Below are 26389 nucleotides of genomic sequence, written 5' to 3' on the forward strand. Positions count from 1 at the left end.
TTAATCTTTTGCTGGGGACCCTGCTTTAAGAGCCACTGGTATACAATATGTAGATGCTTGCCAGGACTACACCACAAAAACAGGGGAATCACCTTTTTACTACAGTACTTGCACTAGGGATTTTACTTCAACTGCCCGCTGATGATCTGCATGACATTTGTCATGCAGGGTCTTCTCAGTGTACCACAAACACCCACAACCACACAGCAGTTACTCTACAGCTTCACTAAAAGTCCTTTCTGTGATCTTATTCCAGGAACCTTATACATATCTTCCTCTAATAAGAATAAACTTTCCAAAAAGTCATATGATTGATATGGAGACGGGCCCTACCTGTCAGAATGTATGAAATGCATTACCTTTAGAATGTATGACATTTTCTACACTGGCGGTGAAGTCCATGCTTGGGAAAGCACGTGGTGCTTCACATTCAAAGAGATTTAAAACATGTTTTATTATTCACACATTCTTTTCACTATTCCAGCTTAAAGCTGTCTTTCTCTAGTGATGTTCTTAGCTTAAAATGTACCCATGCTGGGGAGCTTCCCAGCGTCAATGCTTTGGCAAATATACTGTAACAGTATACTTCATCATCATGCAAAAGGAGTGTCAAAACAACTGTCACAGTTTAATCTTTTAATCGAGAATCACAATCAACTGTATTGTCACATCACACTATTACAGGTGTTAAAGGGTGATTTTTTTTTGTGAGCTCTAAACATTGTAGTTAATGGAAGGGTTAGAATAGGGAAAGAGAATAGAAAAGATTGGAACAGAACACAACATAACATAAATAACAGGAAGGCACAGTGAAACCCAATATACAAAGTCCAGTTTCCTTAAGGTTCATGACGAAAAATGCTTAATGGCACTGGTTCTCAGTACACTGAAAAATATTTCAACAATGCTTTTTCATTATGTACAAGGATATGATTCTCTACTGCGGCTTGGCCAATTGTTCTGACAGGGTCACAGGAAATAAGAGAATAGCTGTGATCTGAAACCAGAATGCTGGGTGAGGTAGTATTCAGCTCCCATGCTGCAATGTGCCTGCATGGTGTTTTATACATACATACAAATACTTAACAATTCAGATTAACTTAATTTATCCCTCAGGAAACTGTAGCTTCAAGCAGGTAAAACAAATAGTACAAGTAATAAAAGCAAAGTACAAAGTATCTAACATTCAACATAATATTTTAAGATAAGTTGACGTTCCAGTAAGTACAGAGAAACAATAGAAAAAAACAAATCAATAAAGATATAATCGTATAAATAATAAAGTGAAAGTGCCCAGCTGTAACACATACCGGATATGACAAGTAAACAAACAAGGGTGTCAACCATGTAAAAAAGTCTCTCTGTTGGCCGGGGTCTTTTTCCCACATATCTTTATATTATTGTACATATTTGACTTTACTTTTAGAATCAAAGTCAATGGGGGTCAGAATTGACTGAAACTTTGACCAAATTTGGAGTAATACTCATAGGTGACTGACATCATAGACTGGCCACTTGAAGTCCAAGATCCACATGGGAGCCACGCCCACTGGCAGCGTTCATAAGAAATGTGGAACTGATTGGTCAATCAATTAGCGGTTCAATCCCCATTATCCCCAGACAGACAGAAAGGCCATTTGTAAAAAAAAGAAAAAAGAAAAAAAAAAGTAATTCAATGGAAGTTCACATTCAATAGCATCTGCTTCTGTGTTGATGCTGGAGTAATTAAAGACATAAAACATCTGATCATAACTTTATAGCCTACATTTTGCATCTCGTCACCATGACGTTTGTTCAAACCTGAATTCACAAGACCTCCAGTGAAATACTTTTGTTTAGTTGACAGTGACACTCCCCATTTGTGTATGGTACACACACAGGCTACACGCCATAGGTTGATGATGTAAGCTAAATTAACTGTGGCGCCTTTACTGTAACATGCGGGGGATCATTTGCATAGTATTACCATGTACCTCATACCTCACATTATAATATTAAAATCCATTTCTGTCATTGTTCACTGTACTTGACCAGGATGCATTGAGAACAATCAGAGGCATCATTTCAGGGAAACAAACTAGAGGTTGGCCACTTGGCCATGACAAAGTGACATAGCGGTTGCAACATGTGTTATCTTGAGGCTGCACTAGATGCAGAACATTCCATGTAGAACGCACCTTCCGGTATCCAGCATTGAACATAGACTACCACAGAATATACACTTGCAATTGACAGTCATATACGTACATACAAGACACAGTAACAAAACACGTGCGCGCACGCACGCACGCACGCACGCAGGCAGGCACACACACACACACACACACACACACACACACACACACACACACACACACACACACACACACAGAGTGAAAGATCATCAGCTCATCCATCCAGTGCAAAGTAGACAAGAGTCAAATCTGCAAAAACATTCGTAGGTGGTGGAAACTATGTGTAAAAGAACGTACGTTCAATGCCCATGGCAATTGCCATCTCCTGGGAACAATCCTGTTATCGTGTCAGAGACCTAAAGACTAGAGAGGAACTGCATTTACAATATGGCTCTGTTCCACTGGTCTTTTGAAAATGTATCCTGTTATATACAGGCGATTCAAGATTTCATTGTTACATCTTAAGGACACAATAGTAACATTCTTTGGTTTAGCAACATTGTAACAGCAATAACAAAGACATAACTAGAAAAAGTGCTCCTCGGAGCACAGGTCTCCGCCAGGTCAGGTACGTTATTCTGGCCTCCTGGTGGCGCTATAATAGGCCAATGTGAAAAGGGTGCCATTTATTCTTAGGTCTTTCATGGCAATCAGACACTGCATTCATGATTTGAGGCATTTTGTTCCAAAAATGTGTTTTGCTATATTAGACCTGCTGGTGGCGCTATAACAGGCCAATGTGAAAAGGGTGCCATTTCTTCCTCGGCCTAGTGGGAATGTGCGTGTGAAATTTCACGGAAATCGCAAGCTGCGTGCATAGTTTGAGGCTTTTTGTTCAAAACGGACCAATCCTGCAAACTTTGGAAGCCAACCATAGGCAATGAGGATGGAATATGGGAAATCGGACAGATCCGTGTTGATCACATGACTATAGAGATACTGTGTACCGATTTGCATGACGTTTGGATAAAATCTGGAGTAATGTAAAAAAATAGGTTTTGCACAAATCGGCCTCCTGGTGGCGCTATAACAGTCCCATGTGAAAAAATTGGGGCAGAGGTTCTGAATTGGCATCCAGGGAGTGTGTGTGCACAGTTTCAGAGCGACCGGGCCAACGGTGCCGGAGATTAGCTGCTCACAGACAGAAGGACACACACACGGACGGACGGACGGACGGACGGACGGACGGACGGACGGACGGACGGAGGGTAAAACATACTCTCTCGCCATGCCTTCGGTCTGGCGGAGACAATAAACAATAGCAATAATAGTAAGAACATTTGCAACGTATACATTATTAGCACAGTGTGAGGCTCTTAAAGGTGCTGTGTGCATGGCTCCTGTTTCTAAATATAATGTTTATGTATTGCAGGCGTTCCCAAACTTTGACATTCCAAGAATAGCTGTATTCTCAAGCTGCATCCCCAATTGTGAAATGGTTTTAAAAATCATCATTTAAATTACAATAACACATATATAGAAATCAAAAACACAGCTTAATATTTGTCCGCTCATCAAAACGTTTCCATTATTTTAAGTTAGTTTACAGCCGATTGAGCATGTTGAATCGGCGCTGGACTCGGCACTGGAATAAACTTTCTTTGCTAGTTTGCATATCCGGTCTAAAGCACATACAGAAACGGTCTGTGTACGTGCATGTATGTGTGTGTGTGTGTGTGTATGGAAATGACCGGATACAGTTTTGGATTAGGCAGAAACTAGGCTTTCCACAGGTACTGCAGAGAGCCTGGTGATGTGAGGCTAGGTGAGGAGTGAGCTGTCAGAACATCACATGAGAAGACAAATGGAAGTGAGCAGCACAGGCAGATTGGCTGTGATTAAAAGAAGGCCATGAAAGGACTCTGGACTCTGGCTCCGGAGACCGCCGGGGGTCTCCGGAGCCCACTTTGAGAACCACTGTCTTATAATACCTGGGCCTAGCATAGCATAACTGCTGCAACAATCAGACAGAACAACGTCAGTGTGACTGACACCGGTAGCGCTGTGGCCCTGCTCTCCAACTGCAGACTATACTTGCCCTCCAACTCCAGACTATACTGTGCCAGGGTTTTGTTGTGGTCCTTCTCCGCGTGGTCCTTCTCCGTACACTCACACCTGTAGAGGCCCTGGTCCCTGTCGCTCATGCTGTCGATGAGCAGCAGGCAGTGATCCTCTGTGGGGTCGCAGGAGGTGGTTTTGGAGCCGACGTGGTGCCAGCTGTACTCAGCATGGTGAGACAAGATGGGGCATTGGAGGAAATGCTTCGACCCCCAAGGAACCATGATGTGCTCCACAGGGGATGTCAACGCTGAGAACAAATAGACAAGGACATGTGTTTGTTCAGCACAAGAAGTAGATATTGCTGTGAGTGTGTTTGAATGTTTCGAATAAGAAGTCTGCTCCCTTTTCTAAAGCTCCGCTCTGAGGCAAATCAACATGTTTTACATAATAAGTTTGCATATGAAACAGAATGTGTGAACAACCCTGCTACCAACATAACTAGTCAGGCTTACAGAGCGCTGCTAGTATATTAAAATAACATTTGTACCCACTGATGGTGTAATCACTTAAACCCTATATACTTAGTTGACCAGGTGCCAATGGGGTCTTGGGGTCTTTTTGTCCCTCTACACCAAACCGCTGGTCTACAGGCTCACAACAGACCGTGTGAGCTTGTAGATCTGTTATTTTCACAGAGTGTTCGACCCCAGAATAGGGACAGTAGGGTTAAGAACCAAACTCTGTCTCTCAACTTTCCAGTTGTTGTGCCAATGAAAATAAGGATTAACAGGAGTGGACTGCTTGCTCTCTTTAAAATAAAAATATGTTCATACCTTTACTGTGCGAGCAAACATCATGGTTCTCTTCCTTCATATTCTGCAATGTGTCACTGTGAAAAGAGAAGTGGGAGGTGTTTTACAGTAAGATAGAAACACAATTATGGTTGCCTGGAAATGCCAAACACATTTCCCCCAACAAATGACTGTATCATAAAACAACATTTCAGAATGCAAAGTGGCAAATCCGGTTGCTGGTTCAAGAATTTGTTTGTGCAAATTTCCAGAGAAAAGCTTGACAAACTATTAAGAGTGTAGCAAACTGACGCTATGGGAGCCAACCCAGGGCAAAGCCAGGAAAGGCAAGACGCGCACCACCTACGTAGATGCACTGCAGCGCGACAGATTAGCTAACAACACTGTAGACCCTGATGTTAGAAAGGAGAGTGTGGAGGGCAGCGATTCAGGAGTCCCGAGTTGGTGTTGGCTAGAACGCACTCTCGCATTGCATCGCATGTTCATTTTTCATGCTTGGGTGTTCTTGTGTTGGACCTTATGGTCTGGAAGATTGGTCTTATTCCAAGTACCAGCTTATTATTAAAGCCTTCCTTTCATTAGAGAAACTCTTAAGAGATTTCCCATTATTCCCATAAACCTCTTGGGAAGTTTGGGAACCTTGATGGGCACAGATTAGGAACCTCCAGTACAGTGACAGGAAGTCACCACCCTCTAACGCCATTACCGGTTCCTAAACCCCATGGAATTTTGTAGTGCACTATTATAAGAACTCAAGCAAGCTGGCATTAAACCTTGAATTAATACAAAGTGTGAGTATTTTCTTTCTTTAAAATTTTGTCTTATGATGATTTTTCAGTTTGGAGGGTGGCTAGCCTCTTGTATGGAAAAGTCTGTTGACAATGAGGCGGTTTATCCCTTCCTTTTCTTTTATTTGTTTATACACACCCAAAAAAAACATAAAAGTTTTATTTAGAAGTCACCCTGTTCACTTCCATTATATTATATGGGAGAAACGGGCAGAATCATTCCATTGTTGCGTTGAACGCAAGTCCAATGAACGACACACCGGAAAACCGGCATTACTGCCAGCACTGCTTACAGCCCTGCAAGATAACGTGGGAAATGAATGCATCTGATACAACGGCTTGTGTTGTAGATGCATTGGTTATGTCTGACGCAGATGTGTGACCGGGGCTTCATACGGGAGAAAAGATTCAACATTGGTGAACTGTCCGTGACTGGGCGCCCACGAATAGGACAGAAACGCTGTGCATTGACCCCACTTGGCAGCCATTTCACTTAAAGTTTTCTTTCAGGGCTAGCCGACATCAACGTAAATCAAACAAACTACACACCAGATAACCGGCACGGCCCACAACCCCACAAGACAACGTGGGAAACCGACACGTCTGACGTCCGACATGTCATCTATGGTTAAGATTCATTTCCTTCTTTCTTTTTCTCAGTTCGCTGTTTTCTTTTCATGACTCATTTTGTCAGAAAGTGGTTTTTAGTTCCTTTTCTTCACCATCACAGCACAGTTGTTGCAGATGAGTCAAATACATTTTCCATTCAACATTGAAAAAAATAATTCTCTCAGCGTGTTATAATTGACTTTGTTAATTTGCACTGTGAAGCCCCCTTCATGTGATTCGTAGGAATTCACATTCAAACCAGCATACCTGAGCACGATTGAACGGCAGGACATGGTTGCCCACCCCTGTACTATGTCACCAACAACCGCAAGTCGCTGCTGTTGGCAACAGCCCCCTTCATATTTTGTATTATTTATGAATGTAGAATTTATTTTTACTATTTATTGTGTAGACTGAAAACACTGGCTTACAGTGGAAGTATTGGCAAATAAAGAAATAGGAATTCAAGAAATAATGAAGACAAATACTGACAATGCCTATGAACATTGGCTTGCAGTTATTGCACATAGTCAACATGCAATAATACTATTAGGCTTGTCATTGAGAAAGGAAAATAAAGTTGTCTTTTTGAGGAGAAGTGGAACCTTATAAGTCACTTTAAGTTTAGCATGAGGGAGAGGGTCTACCCTCTTCAGGGAATTAATTGTTATGATATCTCTAAGCTACAGAAAACATCCAGTTGCCTATTAAACATACACAAGACACAGACGATAGACAACCGGTTACTTACAGCTGCCATTAATTAGTGCTTTTGTTTGCCTTTGTGGTCAAATCAGGGTCAAATGCATAGGATCAACGAGCCATCGTTAACCTGCTAATGTTACACAGCTGATTGGCAACATGCATTAATCCACCACATACATCACTCTGATCTCCAAGCAAGTGGGAGAACACTCTAAAATCGGGGATTTTACTTTGGCTGGTGCTGTATATTTCTTAACTTAATGTACACATTTTAAGTCATTTGTTAATATTACTTAACTTTACAAGTCACTTTGGCCAGTAGAGACAGAGGAGTGTATTACCATTTGTTGGCTCCAGCCTGGGTGTGGGGTACACTTAGCATGGAGACAGTGCGTCTAGGCATTTGTCATCAAGGCTGACACCTCTTCCTTTCCTGGCTCTTTACAGTTGCAAATGTGGAAGAGCCAGGGGAGGTGGGGGTTCACCATACAGGGCTGACACACCCAACACGTACCTACTCTTAGATCTCAAAGGTGACCACTGCTATAAAGGACTGACTGAAATGTAACTAACTTAGTGTGTCTCAGGCCGGAGGGCCGCCTGTGTGGACCTCAGGGTCTCCATAGAAAGTCTGTACTATGATGAAATAAACTGGAAGCAACGAACCTCACTATTGGAGTGATGTCTCATCCATTCTTCACCATTCATTCACATCTCTGGAACATCAAACTAACTTTCTTTTCATGACTCATTTTGTCAGAAAGTGGTTTTTAGTTCCTTTTCTTCACCATCACAGCACAGTTGTTGCAGATGAGTCAAATACATTTTCCATTCAACATTGAAAAAAATAATTCTCTCAGCGTGTTATAATTGACTTTGTTAATTTGCACTGTGAAGCCCCCTTCATGTGATTCGTAGGAATTCACATTCAAACCAGCATACCTGAGCACGATTGAACGGCAGGACATGGTTGCCCACCCCTGTACTATGTCACCAACAACCGCAAGTCGCTGCTGTTGGCAACAGCCCCCTTCATGTGATTCGTAGGAATTCACATTCAAACCAGCATACCTGAGCACGATTGAACGGCAGGACATGGTTGCCCACCCCTGTACTATGTCACCAACAACCGCAAGTCGCTGCTGTTGGCAACAGTCATCTCTCCCTCTCCCTCTCCCTCTCCCTCTCTCTCTCCTCATGCAACACAATATTATCATGTATGCCGTTTCTGATGGACCTGTGACATTTCTTGCCTTCAATTAGCTTCTTGAAATCTGGCTTGCATAACTTGCATACTTTACACATGGCTGGGAACAAACCAGGGACCTTCGGCGTACCAGGCAGGAACTATAACCATTTGACTGTCCAACCACGCCCTGGCTTGCATTCATTTACAGCAACCCAAAACAAAACATCTCAGAAAGAACGATGCTTTGATTTCATGTACATATACAGTGATGTTGCTAGGTTTTCAATGTAATGGGTCCTGGGATGCAAGGGTGGTCTTTTAGATGGGTCCCAGGGACATTTTATGGGTCCCCAATTACACGTCCCCCCCCCTATCGTTTTCTTTGATCTCCAATCTCCATATCTTCTATGCGTGTGTGACTGTGTACATTATATCCTGATGCAGTGGATCTCAACCTTTTCAGGCAGCGACCCCCCAAAATAATCATATTTTAACTGGGGACCCCCCACCCTGAGGAATTAGGAGTTGAGGCACTTAATTTAGTTTGATTCAGTTCCACAGATACATATTGTGAAAATAGCAGATCTAGATCAGTGCGACCCGTTCCTGCTTTTCAAGACCGATACCGATATATATACATATATTAAAAAATCATAAATATATTTTTTCAAATGTATATGATTCTGTAGTATTAGCACACCTTATGGTAAGAAATACTAGTAGTGGGCAACAGGTGGATTTAACATACCTTTGACCAATAGAATACATTTAATCATAGAACCTTTTAATCATTATTATTATTTTATTTTGTATTATTTATGAATGTAGAATTTATTTTTACTATTTATTGTGTAGACTGAAAACACTGGCTTACAGTGGAAGTATTGGCAAATAAAGAAATAGGAATTCAAGAAATAATGAAGACAAATACTGACAATGCCTATGAACATTGGCTTGCAGTTATTGCACATAGTCAACATGCAATAATACTATTAGGCTTGTCATTGAGAAAGGAAAATAAAGTTGTCTTTTTGAGGAGAAGTGGAACCTTATAAGTCACTTTAAGTTTAGCATGAGGGAGAGGGTCTACCCTCTTCAGGGAATTAATTGTTATGATATCTCTAAGCTACAGAAAACATCCAGTTGCCTATTAAACATACACAAGACACAGACGATAGACAACCGGTTACTTACAGCTGCCATTAATTAGTGCTTTTGTTTGCCTTTGTGGTCAAATCAGGGTCAAATGCATAGGATCAACGAGCCATCGTTAACCTGCTAATGTTACACAGCTGATTGGCAACATGCATTAATCCACCACATACATCACTCTGATCTCCAAGCAAGTGGGAGAACACTCTAAAATCGGGGATTTTACTTTGGCTGGTGCTGTATATTTCTTAACTTAATGTACACATTTTAAGTCATTTGTTAATATTACTTAACTTTACAAGTCACTTTGGCCAGTAGAGACAGAGGAGTGTATTACCATTTGTTGGCTCCAGCCTGGGTGTGGGGTACACTTAGCATGGAGACAGTGCGTCTAGGCATTTGTCATCAAGGCTGACACCTCTTCCTTTCCTGGCTCTTTACAGTTGCAAATGTGGAAGAGCCAGGGGAGGTGGGGGTTCACCATACAGGGCTGACACACCCAACACGTACCTACTCTTAGATCTCAAAGGTGACCACTGCTATAAAGGACTGACTGAAATGTAACTAACTTAGTGTGTCTCAGGCCGGAGGGCCGCCTGTGTGGACCTCAGGGTCTCCATAGAAAGTCTGTACTATGATGAAATAAACTGGAAGCAACGAACCTCACTATTGGAGTGATGTCTCATCCATTCTTCACCATTCATTCACATCTCTGGAACATCAAACTAACTTTACAATATGGCGTTGTTGGCAATTAGTATAGTGCATTAAACCTGTAAGTCGGTGGTTTTAAATATACCTCAAATGGCGGTTTTGTCGGCAGTCGCGTTGGTTTGGTTATATGGGGACGCCAGTCTCCAGAAATACTGAGCCAGGCGTCGAAAGGACATGAGCGGGTGGTGGAAGTCTTTGCCTTGCGGTGGATGGAAGGATCAAGCTATCTTCCTGCGACGTGGGGGGACCACTGCAAGAGGGACATCGGCACGACATGACGACAACTTTTCGAGGATCTACGGGGAGAGGCCCTCGTCATGACCAGATCTAGGATGGCTGTTACGACTCATCTGGCTGCACAACTTATCTTCTACGGTCGCTAAAGGAGCGCGCTGCGGTGCTGACGGCAGAGCGGGGAACCTGTGGATCGACGGGGTTCTCTCGTGGCGGGTAATGTTGTGAGGATGGACGGGAGACAGCGGGTGCCAGCAGAACGTAGAACCGGCGATGAGGGGTTCTTCGTGGGGAGTGTGTTAGAACATTTTCTACGGTCGCAAGTAGAGCGTGCTGTTGTAAAATTGCAGCTATCTGTTGGACAATCTGGACACTGCACTGGGAAACGCGGCTGGGGCGAGAAAATGACATTGAGGGAGACTACAGAGAAACATCATCGAGCGGGACACTGAACATACGGGACCTGGGGTTATATTTTTGTGATGATGGGGGTTTAAACTGTGGGGCGAGGGCTGCCACAGCGCGAGCGTTTGTGAGGATATTTTTTTACTTTCTGGTCTCTGGTATTTAATGTGAGCTTACTTTGTGTTTTTGTTATTTCATTGGGGGTACACTGCCTTGTCTTTTCACTGTGAGCGCTTCCGTTCGTAGCTGTCATTTGTACTTGATGGTACAGTGTAAGCTTAGGGATAAGTATTAGGCTATCTTTGAGTATTATTTGGTGGCTCGGCGGGGGGGACATTGACCTGGAGGGTGGTGCTATCGGTTGGTGAGTGATGATTCAACTGTATGCTGTCAGCTTCCATTGTGCTTGTTAGCTGTGTAATGTTTTATCCTGGAGTTTAAAGGACTAACAGAGGGATCCTGCACGCTAATTGGAATCAGGGAATGAGTTTTCTGTCTATTTGTAGATCACCTTGTCACTGTACTATGTAATTTTGGTTCTTGTATGTGCATTATTCTGTATTGGATATTGTTTGCTATTTTGTGTTCCTGAATGTTTTATTTTTGTCCTGGTTGTGTTCCAGTAAGTTTCATGGGGGGCGGTTCTTTGTTTTTCTTTTGGAAATATACGTTTTTGCGGGAGACGTTTTAGTGTCTCCCGTGGGGGGTATGCTGTATATTTCTTAACTTAATGTACACATTTTAAGTCATTTGTTAATATTACTTAACTTTACAAGTCACTTTGGCCAGTAGAGACAGAGGAGTGTATTACCATTTGTTGGCTCCAGCCTGGGTGTGGGGTACACTTAGCATGGAGACAGTGCGTCTAGGCATTTGTCATCAAGGCTGACACCTCTTCCTTTCCTGGCTCTTTACAGTTGCAAATGTGGAAGAGCCAGGGGAGGTGGGGGTTCACCATACAGGGCTGACACACCCAACACGTACCTACTCTTAGATCTCAAAGGTGACCACTGCTATAAAGGACTGACTGAAATGTAACTAACTTAGTGTGTCTCAGGCCGGAGGGCCGCCTGTGTGGACCTCAGGGTCTCCATAGAAAGTCTGTACTATGATGAAATAAACTGGAAGCAACGAACCTCACTATTGGAGTGATGTCTCATCCATTCTTCACCATTCATTCACATCTCTGGAACATCAAACTAACTTTACAATATGGCGTTGTTGGCAATTAGTATAGTGCATTAAACCTGTAAGTCGGTGGTTTTAAATATACCTCACTGGTCAATTTAAGATGACAACAGCAACAGAGATTAGTAGTAGACCTGTATGTATGATGATCAGTTATTATTCCAGACAGTGGTCTATCCAAGACGTTTTAACACGTTTAAGAGCAGGTCCTCATGCCGTCTCTCTCTCTCTCTCTGTGTGTGTAGCGTAGACTAACAGCGAGGGGCTGTGCTGCTTCTGCCACACAACGCCGTTTAACCGAGTTATACTTCTCCAGTACAACGGTGTCTAACCGGAGAGTTATACTTCTCCACCAACGGTGCCTAACCGAGAGAGTCCATGTAGATCACAGCTGACAAATATTATATATTATCGGAGCTAATCGGAGCTGCGTCCCATGGACGCACTAGAGTTGTCATGAATGCGTCCTTTCGCAATATGGTGCGTCAGCGACGCAGGACGCAGGCCTACGAGCATCTCTGCATATACATTATACTGTATATAATGTATGTTATTCAGTGCAATGAACCAACCTCAATCAGACTAATCCCTTTTGACAGACAGACAGACAGACAGACAGACAGACAGACAGACAGACAGACAGACAGACAGACAGACAGACAGACAGACAGACAGGAGAGGGGATGGAGAGACAGCAAGACAAAGAGCAGGAATTGAAGTGGCTCTGGGCTTACCTTGTGGCAGGGCTGCAGCGGGTGCCATCCCAGCCACAGTAGGGATCTCTGGCTAGAACACAGTCGTCACAGCTGGGTCCATACTGGGCACAGCTCTTCAGGTTGATCTGGACTATCTCACGCCTGGAGCTCACGTAAAGCTTCTTCTGCAATTGTATGAAAACTATTAGTTCAATAACTACTGATTCACTCATTCATTTTCTATACACACTTCATTGAGGGAGACACCCTGAAAAGGTCATCCGATCCACCCCTCCCACTTACACTTTGTACATTCTGTAGCCTGTTTGTTTGTGTGTTTGATTGTTTGTTTATAGATAGATAGTATTGATTTTATTTTTATTTTTTGGGGGGTGGGGAGGGGGGGTGTATGATTCATTTTTATGGATAGGAGAGTAGACAGACAGGAAATGCATCGCATGTCTCCAACCACAGCGCATCAACCACTATCATGTGGTTGATCATCTACCAGCACTCTCCTACATTTACATTCTAGGCACGGCAAGTTTATTTGTATAGTACATTTAAACAACAAGTGCTTTACATAATACATTAAACATTAAGGTATTAAGACACAGAGCACGCACACACACACACACACACACACACACACACACACACACACACACACACACACACACACACACACACACACAGTGAATATTTGACTGTGGAATAGGCCTTTTCATATTAGAAACTTAATGCTTGGATAAATTAAACCACACACTATAACATTATGTCTCATACTTTGCTGTAGCCCTCACAGCATCTATTGATGAGGAGGGTCTGAGCATGTAGACAGTAATGTGTGACTCACCGTGGAGGGGTTAATGATCATGTTAACGATGTGGGCTCCGTGGCTGAAAGGACGATACTCTGCGATGATGAACGTCTTGGTGTCATTCTCCAGCACCTTTTGAACTCCTCCATTCTCTGTAGAAAGTAATGTGGAGCAAGACGAGACAAGGAGATTACAGAGATCGTATTAGCAAGACTCTGAGCATGTCCAAACATCAACTTTATACACTCTCATAGGGCTTGACACACACACTTCCTCTTGCAAGCCCCAGCACCCAGTGTTTCTTAAGTAAAATCACTGTATTTAAGTATGTTTTCAAACTTGTGTGTTGATTTTGGTGGTAAGGTGTGGGTGGCCCTACATTTCCCAAGTATGACTGTAACTTTTTGGTACAGTCATACTACGAAGTAAAGACAACTTAGTTTGACCTATTGTCACATTTATGATCCTATCTTTTTACTTCCCAGACCAGTACAGTATAATGTCATTACATTACTTAAATTGTTTTTATTCCAGTTCTTCTCCACTCATGAGGAAATTTAAGTGTGTGTCAAATATTAACAATTATTAACAAATATTGACAATATTTAGACTTGTGGCCAGATACCTGTACAGCATTGTTCAACATCATATTTAAGACATGGTAATGGTAAACCTGATTTAAAACACATTATTTTCAAAGTTATAAAGGCAAACTTGTACCTATATGTTATCCACCCACGCTGTGTTTGTGAGTTGCTGTGGGACATGTCACGTTGTCACAGCTGTACGCCACACATGACAACATTTGGATCGTAGAGATTATGCTTGGTGCCAATAATAAGTTCAGCCCTGTGGCTTGTGTATGGAACCGAGGCGCCTGATAAACCTTCCAACAACAATATTGAGTTGGTCTCGCTAGTTGGCATAAAAGTCTTCATTCAGTTTTGAATGAACGAGTTGCCAAAAAGTGTTAAGTCTCCTTGTTAACAAAATAGACAAGGAAGGACTTCAGGTATTCATAGTTTTCTATTTTGCACACTGTGGACATTATTACATTACAGTACATTATTTTGTACAAAAAGAATATTTTGTACAAATAATAATAATCTCAAGTTCAACTATACTGTAGCCTCAATTAGGTTGTAATATTTCACAAGACTTTAACAGATGTGTCATGTTTCATCATGTTCACATCATCATCACTTGCATTTCCCAACACAGTCTATCTATTGTGCTGATAAGATAACCTGAGGGTGTGTTTTTTTTGCAATTTTTGCACCCAATAGACAACATCTTATTGACTTTAATGTATTTTGAAAAGATTGATGATGTTCCTTCCTTGGTGTGGTCAGATTACACGACACACCTTCTCCCAGTCCCATGCCTCCAATGAATAACCTCATGATGTGACTCAGGATAAGGAAATGAATCATGTGTTTGCATGGAGATGATGGCGGTTTGGATCATCAGTCTGAATAAACCACGCCAGATCCAAGTAAACTCTGAGTTCACTAACCTAAAGGTAACAAACGTTTGAGTCCAGTTACTTGTTCACATATTATGTATGTCATGGATATTCGACCCCTAGACGGTCCTCAGAGTCACTAGGTGTGTGTGTGTGTGTGTGTGTGTGTGTGTGTGTGTGTGTGTGTGTGTGTGTGTGTGTGGGGGGGGGGGGGGGGGGACATTACCCACCTAGAGAGAGAAGGAGGACTGTCTGGTTGTGGATGCTGTCTACACAGAGGTGTGTGTAGTGGTGAGGGCTCACAAAGGCTCTGTGTGGTTGGACTGTGTCCTCCATCTCCGAGTGATTCTCCACCACAATCATGGCCGCCATTTTTGCACGGTCCCCAGTACACTGGTGAGAGAAGACGGGCAGGTGTTTGAGCTAACAGTAGACTCTGGTACAATGTTTTTTTGTAGTTTTGTTACCCTGCAATGCATGACAGGGTATTGTAATGGCATGTCTGCAAAACACTTTCAAGATTTTTCAAAAATGTTAAAAATTCTGTGCCGCGCTGCAAGCTTGTAGATCTGCTATTTTTTAATAGCAAACGCTAAAATCTAAAATGACAAAGATGCTTTTCCAATTTTAATGGGTAACAAAATAACTCAAGAACAGATGTTTCATGATTTTCATGAAACTTGGAGGGAATGATCAGTAGGCTGGATTGAAAATGTCCACGGTCAAGGTCACAATCATGGTCAAAATCGAGAACGTACGGGCGGATTTTCACGAAACGTGAAGGGATGATTCAATTTGATCTATGAAATACACTGGAGGCAGAATTGACTCTTTATTGGCTAATAAATGCATTGTGAATAATATATGATGGCTGTATAGTTCACCGGTGTGATATTTTACATAGAGATACACAGTATCGAGGAAGTGGAATCTGTCACTGATTAGAAATAGTCAACTGTTCTGTCTTGATGTGGATTTTACTGTGTACTAGAAGCTCCTCCCACTCTGACATCCTCTATCCGCTGTGCTGGTAACTGCTGTTGGTAACTGTTGTATAATTACAATATTACGTTGGAGGCCGTGCTTTACCGTCATTATTGGCACTTCATTGTTGCTTGCGTAACCCAGCACAAGTTCCTTGTTCATGACCGCATCACTGTGGTGCCAGTAATGATGTTAAAGCACACCTTATTAATGTAACCCATTCAATCCAGGAAAGCATATGTTTCATTTTAGATTTTAGCCATATACGAGTGTGTGATTTTTTTAAATAGCAGATATACAAGCTCATAGCATTTTTTTTTAAAGCAAACATTTTTAACTCAAATCTTTGGCCCCTGTAAAATTCCCTTTTGGAATCATATACTCTGACACTTACTGCTCCAGGTCTTGGATTTGGGATGTCCCCAGTGAAACCCTTGAACCTGGATGTTGTGAAGACGCGTTCAATGTCACCAACTGTGTACACACATACAGCACTCGTGCCCCTGTGAACATAGACAGAGAGTCAGCAGCCTTACACAACCAGGTTTCTCAATTTCTTGCACGCTTTTGCTCTCTGGGCGATGCAACCCGGAAGCTGAACAACTGAACAACCCAAAAGAGGACCGCTGAGAATAGGAAGAGGAAGTGAATTCGGCCCATGCAGTGGAATTTTGCCAAGAGAAACCAAGCACAACATGATCTTTTATGTCGCGTTACAAATTAAGCAACCACATCCGGGATGTTAATTATCCATTGTGGTAGATAAATAACATATTGATTCAATACTCAACAGCTCCAAAATACGTGGACATATGTGGTCATTTTGTACAAAAAGAAACAAATAAAAGAAAAAGGGAAACAAAAACCTTTAAGATGCAGCTTATCTTATAAGTACCATATTTCATGCTATTCATAATTTTAAGAGAATCGCCTGTCTCAAATAGTATATATCAAATTGTCACACAATTAGAAGATAAACTTCCAAACTACCAAACAAACAACAACAAACAATTAAACAAAGTTTAATTAAATTAAATTAAACAAAGGAACTAAACTATGGACCACCACAACACAACCGGTCAGTAATTACCTATCCTCTTTGTCTAATATAGATAACTAGAGGTCCGGGCGGCTAGCCGCGCACGGGGCTCTTGCTTACTCTAGCTTATTTTGGGGTACCAAAATCGTGGGATAAAAATTGCCCAAAAAAAGTAATTAAAAAAAATAAAATACATGGGGGACCCCCTCGGGGTCCGCGGACCTCCTGGGAGTGTTGGGACCCCCACGAAACATGGCGGACCCCCGTGAAACATGGCGGACCCCTTCGGCTGTTTTTTTTTTTTCATGAAGGTGGTTGCTTGTTTCTGGCGCACATCTGGCAACATTGACCTGTCTGCTTGTCGACCCCCAACGTGGCAACCCAGACTGCCGAGCGGCTGCGTTGAGACACTGGCGTGTTTTAATGTTGATAATGTTGTCTTTGGGATGTACATGGCACGTGAATGACGGACATATTACCGTGAGTGTGGTGTGATAGAGACATGACTAAAGTGAAAGCAACGGCGGGGGTTGAAGCGAAGTGGTCGCGTCGCGTGTGTTGTTGTTGTGGGGAGATTTCAATAGCGGCTCCGTCGTGTTGGTTTCGGTTTCGCTCGGCAGTGCTCACGCTAAAGGGAACAAAATGGTGTACCCGTAATGTTGTCAGTTTGTGCTGGTCGCAATTAATTATGCTCCGAGGAGGCAAATGTGTGGTGAGCAATGAAAAGTAGCCTACGGCACCTGTCAATTAATCGCGCACGTTGTGGCTTGTGTGGTTAGTGACATGTGATATGTTATTGTTGTGTTAATGGAAGGGAAACAATGATAACGGAAATGAATGAGTGAATGAGTGAATGAAGACGGGACTTATCAGCAATGTATTATAGGATGTAGTAATGTACAGTACCATTCATTTTTGAAGAGTGCATAGACCCTGGTGTCCTGCCACTGGTCTGAATGGAGCGCAGCCACATCCACCAGTTCACGATAGTGCTTCCTGCTGCTCTTGTCACCACAGTAGAGCCTGGCCTGAAGCTGGGATGTCCATTCAAACTGCCGGTAGCCCTTGGAGCCGCCATGGTCTGCCTGGTCAGGACACCACAGTAAGGGATGGGACGAAAATCGTTATTATCGTTTATCGTGATTAAAAAAATATATTTTAATTTATCGTGAAATTGTCCTCCATCATACACTAGGATGAATTAGCTTTTGTTGAGCTGCAAATTCAGTACCACTTATACCCCTCTATACTTGATAAAACGGACGTGTAAAGAGTGCATTCGGTACACTCTTATTTCACTCAACACAAATCGATGCACCAAAAATAGCGTTCCCCCCAGAATAGGGATGCTGGGGGTTCAAGTGGTTAACAAAAGTGACATTTTAAGTTTTAAGCATATTTTGATTATCACGATATTATCAATATCGTTTATCGTAATTGTTTTTGCCACAATAATCGTGACATGTAATCCCTTCCCTAAGAGCAGACATGTCAAGGATGAACAGTGGGTAATTCAAACTATAACTTGCATTTTTGTAGATGCCAATCTACAAGCTCACGACACGTCGCATCGCGCCACGTTGTGAAGTTGTCGTGTAGTGTGTAGTGTATAGGGCTTAAGTGACTACAGCTAATTCTGGCACATGCACATTGATGTGGAAGCTAAAATGTTGATTGATGTGCATTGCCCCCGGTAAATAAATAAATAAACAAACTTCTTTTATAAATCGAACCTTATGTGCATACATAGTTTCTCTACTTCAGAGCGACTTTCAAAGGTCAGAGTAAGCGCCATAAACCTTTAGTCAACCAACAACAGGGCAAGTGGTAGAGGAATTGTGCATGCGTTGTTAACTGTATCAGATCCTTACCATGCAAACCTGGCTAACAAAAGGTAGCCACATATCGCTGTCCATGCTTGGGTCTGTCTTCTTCTCATTGTAAAATGCAAATATCTTGTTCTGCTGATCGGTGGTTCTTTTACTGACCACCAAGCTCACATACTCCTGTTCTGAGGATCGGAAAAACAAGGAACTGATCAGCCCCTACACAGTTTCATTGATGCCATGATAAAAATAAAAAATAAACTGCTGCGATAAAGTCAATGATTAACACAAAATAATATTGTATTGCTGTCGGGCGGAAACCTCTTATTTCCAGATTTTTACTTTTTGTGTTTTTTCGTGAATTAATGCCCTTGATCATACTACAGCGTCACACGAAAATATTCAAAAATAGCAAAAGTAGCAGATCTGTAAGCTCGAAACACGGCACGGAGTGACCCGTTTGAGCTTGTCGATCTGCTACTTTTGCTATTTTTGAATTTTAATCCTGAAAATAACAGTTTTGGACATAATGAGGATTCCACCCGACAGAGACGATGTATCAGTACTACAAATGAAGGAGCTACAGTAGTAGATCCACATTTACAGTAAGTTTGTCCATAATGCAAATGCGCACAAACTGTTGATGACACAATATTTGCACAAAACAAGAAATACAGGTTTGGGTTCCCCTTGCTTGACTTTGGTAGTGCTCATTGTAGGAGGAGTGGCATAGTATGTGATATGTATACTGTGGTATTCAATTACGACTTCTGCATGGACATCTTTCTCAACCAATCACACTTAATCTAAACTGCAGTATTGGTCAGTTACTGTACATGACAAGTTGTGCTCAGTACACAGAAAGCTGAAATTATTTGTGGACGTGAATCCAGTCCACTGCTACTATTTGAATCCTGAGAAGCTTACAAGACTTTGGACTCCATTAGCTAATAAAGAAAAAGGTGGTTAGATGTGTTTAATTTCCACCCCCAGTATTTTGCCTTGGATTTCTCTGTTTTAACTATACAACCACTATGAGCTCTGAAAGGCTACAAAATGATGTATCACTGTATAAAAGCAATAGTACAACAGAGGACATCCTGTACTGTGATTGCAGAGAATAATGATGACAATGCAATACAGCCATTTACCATCAATAGCCCCTACTCACAGTAAACCCCAACGAGGCTATTATTGCTTTCATAAAACATACACCCACATGTGATGGGTCTAAACATCGAACAACCTGTTGTATAACACTATAGTTCACTTACCTTTTCTGTGGTTGTCAGGTCCGACTTTGTTCATTCCAGACCTATAGATGCCAGCAGGTTTCTCTGTTCCAGAATGAGTGACATAGAGCTCTTCACCACCTGATGACTCTGGGAAGGTAAAAAACAAATAATAGTTAACTATAATGATTCATCCATAAAACAGAGCTTCTAATTGTCTATTGCAGTGACCAAGTGATTAACCCAATTTCCCCTTATTTGTCTAATAGCGTGTCAGTGAGTGCCTAAGTTAGGAAAAACTAAACAAGTAATTATCTCCCTTCCCTCAAGAATTAAGATCAAGTGCCCTTGGCCTTGTGCAAGGGCAAGACTGTGGTTAGTGGCATCCAGATGTCAGTGCGTCTATTTATCAGAATGGAGGAAGCTAGCTCATCCTACTGCTGTAAGTGAACAGTATGCTATTGTCTGCGCCCCCTCCTTCACCCAAGCATACAGTGCACATTTGTTCTACAGTATGTCTCCAAGGTCTCCAGATGACCGTTCACTGTGCTCTCATTTGGCTAGCATTTATATCATATTTGAATGGAAGTGATAAGGAAAAAGATAAATGAAGTGAATTCCCATATCTCTATACGCAAGTTGTTTGACTGAAATGTTAATCATGGAGGTGCTTTAACAGTGCATGGTCATCAAAACCCTTTGCTACATTCCCTGGTTAATGAATAGTAAAGGAACAAGACTAGGGAGTGTAAAAGCACCCACTAGCAGCCCCTATAGGCCATGCTGTAACCCTGTAGGCCAAAGGGTGGCGCTAGAGGAAAGGCCCTGGGGTCACTAAGATGAGTAGGGTTCATCCTGGAGTGTGCCTGTTAGATTCTGGGATATCTCGTCTGCAAAGCTGACATTTTAGGCTGAGGGTGACACTAGGTCTCACTTGGTGACAAGGGTCTCACTTGAAAAAGAGATCTCTGATCTCAGTGTGAGACTGTGACTACCTGGTAAAATCAAGTCAAAAAATAAATAAATAATAATAAAGAAAACGTGTGGAAAGGTCATATGGTCACATGCATAGTTGGGGTTCTTCCTCCCTCCAGAGTGCAATGAATGCACTAATGGTTGGCTAAGCAACCATTAGAATTTCAGATATCTTGAGTGCAAATGGAAAGTTTGGCCTAAGGGTGGGCACTATAGGAAAGGCCACGGGTTCACCAAAATCAGGCCTAATGGTGGCACTTGAGCAAAGGTCAGACGGTCACCGAAAACCAGTAGGGGTCACCTTCCTGGGTCCCGGAAAGCTTCATGGAAGATTTCATAGGAATTTGCATAGCTAGTTATTTTGAGATATGTTGTCTGGAACCAAAGACAGGTGGACAAACGGACACACGACTGACTGACTAACAGTGTTTAGAGTCCTGTCAATAGTGGGGCTATAAACAGTTTAGAAGTCCTTCTACAAAAGAGAGAGATGAGAGAGATTCCATTATGTTGTTTAACATGTGATTTTTAATAGCTCACCAATGAGTACAGATGGTTCCCCTTCCTTAATGTGAACTTGCTTTATGCTTGCAAATTGTTCAGATGGCGTGCACACAGATGGCTCCGACATATTCTGAAATGAAATAGATTTGCTATTTCCAATGACAAATGACACCCAAACTGCAGTCAGGGATGCCCCCTGTAACTCTGGGCCCCTTGACAAGATAACACATCTTTTTCAAATAATGAAATGACGGTTCTTATGAGCCAGCTGGGCCCTTGGATTCCTACATATTCATCCCTATAGAGTTCAACAGTGAGATTCCGGAAGTAAACGTCCCATTCATTTTCTCCATAGAGAATTGTATTATGAGCTATAATGGCATAACAATCTGATGTAGTCTTACGACGAGGGTCCTGGTTGTAAAATGATGCCATGCACCTGTAGAACCCCTGTATGCAATCAATCTAGTTGAAAGAAAAACATGTTTAATTTGCGATGTCATGGAGAAATACTTAAAATATGAACATAGTGATGTATCTTTGTCTTTTTTTACGTTTTCCAATTATTTTTATGAACAAAATTGACTTGATTCCAGGCTTAAAACTCTTAATATATAAGGATTTTCTGAATAGTGTGTGGAATAAATTAATGGGAAATTCTCCTCCAGAATCAGCACCGTTCTAAAAGTGGGCGTTCACTGTTTATTCACCACAAGCCTTTGGTGAACAACACAGGTCACTGTTTAACAGTGCTAGCCAGTGACCTGTGTCATCCATACTGCCTATTTCTACCATTACAACATTGTTCTTTAAAAAGCCTGCTTCCTTATTGTGTACCTGTGTTTTTTGCAACTGTCTGCAACTGTGTGTGTGTGTGTGTGTGTGTGTGTGTGTGTGTGTGTGTGTGTGTGTGGGGGGGGGGGGGGGGGGGGGGGGGGGGGGGGGGGGGGGTGCGTGTGTGTGTGCATGTGCGCGCGTGCGTGTGTGTTTAGTTTTTTGTGTGTGCGCTTTATTTAGATATAGTAGAGAGACAGGAAACTGCTGGTGTCCCTTCAGAATCAAATGAGGGAAGTCGCAATTGACACACTATCCGGTTAGCTATAGGCACACACCATTACTGATTTTTCTTGACTAAATTAGAACTCTGCCACTTAATAGAAAACATATGCTGGGCATTAATTTCCACCATGTAGATCGCTTGTCTTGTCTCATACCATATTACAACATGTTGTTTCTGCGCCATTATTTCCACACATGAAGAGTTGGTTGTCATCTTTCCTCTTGTGAATTACAGTGATATTATACTGACAATCCTGAAAATATAATAAAAAAGAGAAGGTACATATGTATCTAGTCCTCTTGTCCAGAGCAACCTCAAATGTTTAGCATAACTTTCTGGATCAAATACAATTTGCGTATATGTGGTACTAATCTGTGGTTTTAGAATACTCACTGGCGCACGACTGCCACTGCATTCGCTTCCAAAAGCAAGAGTCTGTGTGATTAGTTAATAAAAATAACCATCAAATTATTAGCATTAGATAAGAGCTGCAGATTCATATTTGTTGCTACCCACCAGCACAAATGAATTATTTGTTCTTCATTTATCTGTATTTCAATTTGTTACCCCTACTCTTATCACATAATTAAACTAAACCCATAATATTACCTTGGGAGACAGTAGAAGGTTGTGCAAGTTTGCAAAATACAGGTGATTTTCCCCTGCAGCTGTGATGACGTCATCTTGTTGACCAAGGAGAAGCTGTATGTCTGTATAATTTACGTTTAGAGAGTCTAGAGAGAGTCTTTTGAATGTGTCTGAAATGGAAATGAAATGGAAATCATCAGCACTGCCTATATGTAACACACTTTAACAGAAAGCTAGTCAATATCTTACAATTGCAAACATATCCATTCCACCAAACCACAATGCTTTTCTGGATCCAGACACAAAATGATCCAAACACCTTCTCCAAAGCTATAGTGCGTAGCAAAAAATCCATTTAACATTGTCTCCCACCAGTATGTCTGCAGCTGCTATGCCACGCCCCCCATGGTGACGACACGTTGCCAAGGACTGAGGGTTCTGCCCTCATCCCACAAAAATCCCTGTGTGCCCTTCCACTTGCATGTATTGTAAATTATGTTTTATTTTGTTTCTTTATTATTATTATATTCTCCCCATTTTTGGGCACCTAACTAGTCCTTCATACTTTTAGCTGGAAGCTCTGTCGTTCAAACTTTAAAATGTTTAGATGTCATTAGATGCCGTTGGCTGGTGTTTCCCTCCTTTGTTCATTACATAGCTTGAACATTGGAAGAAAAAAAAATACATGTTTGAGCTGGAAGGGTTAATGGAGAGTGATTTTCGTATTTCCTTGAAGCAGCCAGATTAATCAGGTGCCATCATTACTGCAAAAATATTGACACATAGCGCTCTCGACAAACGTCTTAGATCAAATAAGGAGAGTGAAAAGGGCAATTACACAGGTATGGTAACAAAAGGCCTGATACCGTAGGCGGAGACCATGGTATTCATTTAATGAAAATGAAATAAAAAATAGCTGTAAAGACTATGGAGGTCACTTGTGGTGATCATTCTTAGGTGGATCTTTCTTTTTTAAATTTATGTTAATGATCTACCGGCAGCAGTAACATCTCGGATGACATCTCGCATGACTCGGCCAAACTAGTGTCTGGTGGTTAATTGACAACAAACTATCTTTACACCTGGGAAAGATAGTCAGTCCTATTTGGCACAAAGCGCAAGCTTAAAAAGTGCAACACTATTATGGTTGAGTGTGCAGGACAGAAATGTGTATGCAAAATCTGTGTCTAGTTTCTGAGTCATGATGGACCAATCTGTCTCTGTGGAGGAAATTGCGACATTGATTTGGTCAGAAACTGCAAAGTAAATGTACGTTTTTATATTGTTACACTCAATAGGCCTACTTAAATTTAAAAGTTAAGAAGCTTTGAGTTCTTTTGTTGACCATGCCTGCTCCATAATAGTGGACTATCTCAAAAACTTAAACACAAAATGTAGTAGCGCAGAATAACATTATCAGACACACGCTAGATTCTCCTTCCAGCACACACATTGGTCCAGCCCAAATTAAACAAGTAGGAAAACAAACTGAATTCATTGACCAAAACACCAAATCCTATCTTTAGAAGTGAGGGAAGAGAGGGAGCATGATTCCTCTGGAAGCATCAATGGTGAGTTTAATGTGACCTTGGGAATAATATATGTCAGAGACAGACACACACCTAACAACATCACTGAAGTAGTTGTCAGTATTCCCCTCATACAGTATATCCCACAGCAATGCCCAGTTTTCACCTCAAATAGTGAGCAGTCTTCCCCAAAAATAATTCTCTCAAGTGCCCAATTTGTGCCCAGTCACCTCAAGTGCCCAGTCCGTGGACAGTTCAGAAGCAAGCCAACCAATGACATAATCGATAGAAACTACAACCGTAAGATTATGTGATTGGTACTAGGCGGGTTTCTGAACTGTCCACATAACACCTCAGAGACACAGAGTGAGTAGACAGAAATTGTAGCATGGCATATTATAACATTAACGAGTGAGGATCAATTATATGAAGACAAGGTTGAAAATGGGTGAAGTGCTCCTTTAATGTCAGCAGGAAAACAGCAAGAAAAATAACTTGCAGCAATGTTGGGAAGGAAAAGAACAAAAAGCATAAATAGACAATTTATTGTCCTTTGCTTTGTGGACAAACTCAATATGATTTCTTAAATATTTATGTATTCATGTAGGCTATTTATGTATTTCTTTATTTTCTTACTTACTTAGGCTACTTACTTTTAAGGACAAAATAGGCTACCTGTGACACAATGTCGTATAACCTGTCTTGCTGTCAGTGGTGTAAAGTACAATTTTGTACTTAGTTACTACATCTCAGAGGCAAATATTGTACTTTTACTCCACTACAATTATTTGAAAACTTTAGTTACTAGTTACTTTGCAGATATAAATTATTATGTTATAAAACATACATTAACCACTTTAGCTCTATTTATACCTATACCTATAGGCTATTTGAAAATAGCCGATCTACAAACTTACATCGCTACGCGTTGTGAGCTTAGATCTGCTATTTTCAAACATTTTAGTACTTTTGGTACTTTAAGTACATTTTGATACCAGTACTTTTGTACTTTTACTCAAGTCAATTTTGAATTCCTGACTTTTACTAACAGAGTACTTCTACATTGCAGTATTGATACTTTTACTTAAGAAAAACATTTGAGTACTTTTTCCACCACTGCTTGCTGTATCTATGTTTGCTGACAGCTGGCAGCCAAACAGTAGGTGCACTCCACAACGATGTATAGCCTACAGCACATTACATGGTATTTTCTTCTGTGAGTATTATGGCATTAAAAGTAAGCCCATTGGCAATTGGCATTTCATACCAAGTCATAAAATAATTTGATGTAAGATTGCATTCATCATCGCAGCCTTTGATGATTCAATGATTGTTTCTGCTTCATATAATAATGTGACAGGTTTAACAGAAGTTATTTTAAAAATGATATTTCTCTAAAAACAAATAGGCAGCCTACCTTTGAAGATCACCCTTGGAGTCTGTGTTGGATCAGCCTTTAACAGACTGACCAGGCATAGAAGAAGAAGTAACACAACGACCTGCATTGTTCCTCTTCGGCACCACACTGACAGCTTGTAACAGAGTTCAGTCAGTCAGTGGGCTGAGCATAGAGTTGCAATGTATCGAGACTGAGGAGGACACTCTAATCAATCAGTAGGCTGAGGCTGAGCGTATGGTTATATAGCACTGTTTCCCAAACAGTGGGTCGGGACCCATTTTTATGGGTCGCGAGTAAATTTC

At 41.5% G+C, this 26389-nt stretch overlaps 1 protein-coding gene across 1 annotated transcript; it reads right to left on the reverse strand.

Moving 5' to 3' along the window:
- Positions 1-623: 623 nt before the first annotated feature.
- Positions 624-26254, reverse strand: LOC311036706 (semaphorin-7A). Its single transcript, XM_084045598.1, has 14 exons — positions 26106-26254; positions 23181-23329; positions 22965-23006; positions 22726-22824; positions 21548-21641; positions 20075-20182; positions 18846-18985; positions 17881-18059; positions 16330-16438; positions 15182-15344; positions 13523-13638; positions 12706-12851; positions 5009-5064; positions 624-4482 (listed from the first exon to the last, which is right to left on the reverse strand). The coding sequence occupies exons 1-14, from the start codon at positions 26191-26193 to the stop codon at positions 4112-4114; spliced, it is 1860 nt and encodes a 619-aa protein (XP_083901724.1). The 5' UTR covers positions 26194-26254; the 3' UTR covers positions 624-4111.
- Between the last annotated feature and the right edge of the window lie 135 nt (positions 26255-26389).

The sequence above is a fragment of the Gymnoscopelus microlampas genome, assembly GCF_963454915.1.
Source record: "Gymnoscopelus microlampas genome assembly, chromosome: 1".
NCBI classification, from domain to species: Eukaryota; Metazoa; Chordata; class Actinopteri; order Myctophiformes; family Myctophidae; genus Gymnoscopelus; species Gymnoscopelus microlampas.

Bases quoted from the DNA above. Each gene is read 5' to 3' on its own strand.
- LOC311036706 (XM_084045598.1), bottom strand. From the start codon at position 26,193: ATGCAGGTCGTTGTGTTACTTCTTCTTCTATGCCTGGTCAGTCTGTTA. The intron at 13,639-15,181 runs GTGGGTAATGTC...TACTTTCTACAG, and splicing joins AGTCCTCCTTCTCTCTCTAG to AGAATGGAGGAGTTCAAAAG. The intron at 4,483-5,008 runs GTATGAACATAT...ATTTGTTCTCAG, and splicing joins TGTTTGCTCGCACAGTAAAG to CGTTGACATCCCCTGTGGAG.